This window comes from Meleagris gallopavo, chromosome 1 (assembly GCF_000146605.3).
Source record: "Meleagris gallopavo isolate NT-WF06-2002-E0010 breed Aviagen turkey brand Nicholas breeding stock chromosome 1, Turkey_5.1, whole genome shotgun sequence".
In the NCBI taxonomy this organism is placed as follows: Eukaryota; Metazoa; Chordata; class Aves; order Galliformes; family Phasianidae; genus Meleagris; species Meleagris gallopavo.
In genome coordinates this window covers 24,487,380-24,489,730 of record NC_015011.2, presented here as the reverse complement: position 1 = coordinate 24,489,730, position 2,351 = coordinate 24,487,380, and the positions used below count along the sequence as shown (strand labels likewise).

At 44.3% G+C, this 2,351-nt stretch overlaps 1 protein-coding gene across 1 annotated transcript in view; it reads left to right on the top strand.

Annotated features, from left to right (window-relative positions):
- The first annotated feature begins 6 nt into the window (after positions 1–6).
- TES (testin LIM domain protein) overlaps positions 7–2,351 on the top strand; it is a 26,167-nt gene continuing 23,822 nt past the window's right edge. The window contains exon 1 of the mRNA XM_003201978.4: positions 7–119. Within this exon, the coding sequence (XP_003202026.1) occupies positions 93–119 (27 nt within the window). The 5' untranslated portion in view covers positions 7–92. The remainder of the gene's footprint in view (positions 120–2,351) is intronic.

Here is a 2,351-nt window from a genome sequence, read left to right as displayed (position 1 = left end):
GCGCCCGCGCCTCAGCCGTCTCGCACCGGCGCCGGGTCACCGGTCAGGAGTTGTTTGCCACTTCGAACTGCGTCCCGAGCTTTGTGTCCGGCATGGACTTGGAAAGCAAAGTGAAAAAGGTGAGGTCGGGCGCTGACTGCTCGGTTACCTGCCGCTCGGAGCGGCTCCCAGCGCCTGGAGCGGCACTGCCTCGCTCCGTCTGTGGGAAGAGGGGAAGGGCAGAGGGAAAGGGGTGAGGGAAAGGGGTGAGGCTGGGGCAGCCCGCAGCCCCAGTCCTGTGGGCGTTACCGCCTCCAGTGTGAAATCGTGTGCGTCCCCCCGGTGGTCGTGCCCAGGTGTAAGGTCCCTGTGTGTGCGAAGCCTACGTACGCTATTTGGAGCGTTCATCCGAGCGCTGTGTGACTAGCGCTTTAGTGTCGTGCTGCCCGTCAGCTCTTGAACGGGCTTCCCTCCTGGTGGAAGAAGGTAGGTGGGCAGGCAGCGAATGGCAAGTTACAGAAACTGGTAAGTAACCTGGCTGTTTGGATCCCCTTCTGAAACTTGCTGTTTGAAACTACGTGTGTAGGACTGAGCTCCTGCTGGACACACCCCTCATCCTCACTTCTTGTGGTCTTGTCAGTTACGTGCCGTGCCTACATGGCTGCTCTGTTTGTAAGAACTTCATCAAGTAGTCTCAGAACAGGTACTGTGGAAGTAGAAGCCTTGTATTAGAACACTTTAGAGATCTGTGGTTTACAGATGTGGGTGATCTGTGTTTCTGAGTTGTTACACTGAAGTGTAGTACCTTGTTTTAAAGTGTGCATGTGCACATGCATATATGTATATGTGTGTGTGTATGTATGTATGTATGTATGCACACTTGAACTTTTTCAAATTACAAGCTAGGAACTGGCTCAGATGCCAAAGTAGCTGTAAAGCATGCAAGGCTATCGGTCCCCTCAGGACTGAATCCCACTGAAGCAGGTTAGCCTTGAGTTACAACTTTCTCTGTGTGGTGGCACGACCAAGCTTGTTCATTGGAAGTTGTTGGAACTCCAGTAGCACTAATGTGGGAAATACAGCGTTCCTTCTCAGAACTTCTCTGTCTGAAAAGAGAATAAGTATGTGCTATGAAGTATTGATGAGATTCTACTGTTGGAGTTTTGGATTGGAGAAGCTTGTAGCAGCTGAACATATGCTTTGAATTGTAACGTAATTGTTGGACATCTATACGTATTGTAAGTTTGTCTCTTCTCTTTTTTTTCAGTCGTGTTTCACCCTTCTTTTTCATCCACTTCAAAAATTCCTGAAGGTTTTTCAGAATCTAGCCAAACAGATGTGATAGCTGGTACAACAATAGAAACCAAGGAAGCTGTTTGTAGGAATTAATTTGTGTTTTCTATTCTGTTAAGCTCTACATCATATGGCATCTCTTAACAGTATTAATAAAGAGCTTCTCATTTTGTGAATTTCTTATATATATATATATATGTGCTCAGAAAACCTCTTTATTTCCCTCCTCTCCCATGTTCACCTCTCCTTATGCTCTTTCCCTCTTATGGTTTAGTTGAGATCCCTTTTCCAGGAGAACAGTTACAAGTCAGAGCCAGGACGAATGGGGAAGCTTTGTTATCATAATGGTATGTCCTGTAATAAATTCTTTCTTTTTTGACCCCTGTTATTTACTTAATCAGAGCTTCTTCAGATTTTGTATGGAAGGAATGTATGAATAATAGTTCACGTCAACTATGCAGTGTCTTTAACCTAGGTCTTCTAATTCCTATTTGAAACCTGATTCCCTAAATTTTCTTCCTTTCTTGGAAGGTGAGAGAAAATTCTGGGAAGTTTTCAGTCAAGTTTATGAAGGCCCATGAAGTGCTTTGAGAGAAATCTGTCCTTGTGGACATGGTCCCATCAGACTTCTTTGTCACCTGCAGTAGGTTGCTGTCCTCACCTTTTTTTTTTTCCTGCCCTGCACCTTGGACAGAAATGTCATCTTTAACAAAATCTGTGTGCTTAATTCTTATTGTGTATTAACTTCTACCATTCATTGGGACCTAAATAAGCACAAATTACTGAACAACTGGACCTGTCTGGTGGATTGGAAATATCAAGATTGGAAATATCAAGATTCAAGCAAGGAGGCAGGAGTTGCCACGCTGTTACCAATTAGATTGCTGCTCTGCTACTGTTCTAAACTCAAAAATCTGAGTTTAAAAATTGGCTACCCCCCAGATTGAGTAGAAAAGAGGGAAATTAATTCATTATGGAGTTTCAGACCATCAACTGACTGTGTAGAACAACTTCTTTGCCCTCCTGCAGTTGTTAACTTAAAACAGGATAATAAAATGAGACTCATTTCTGCTTCTTAA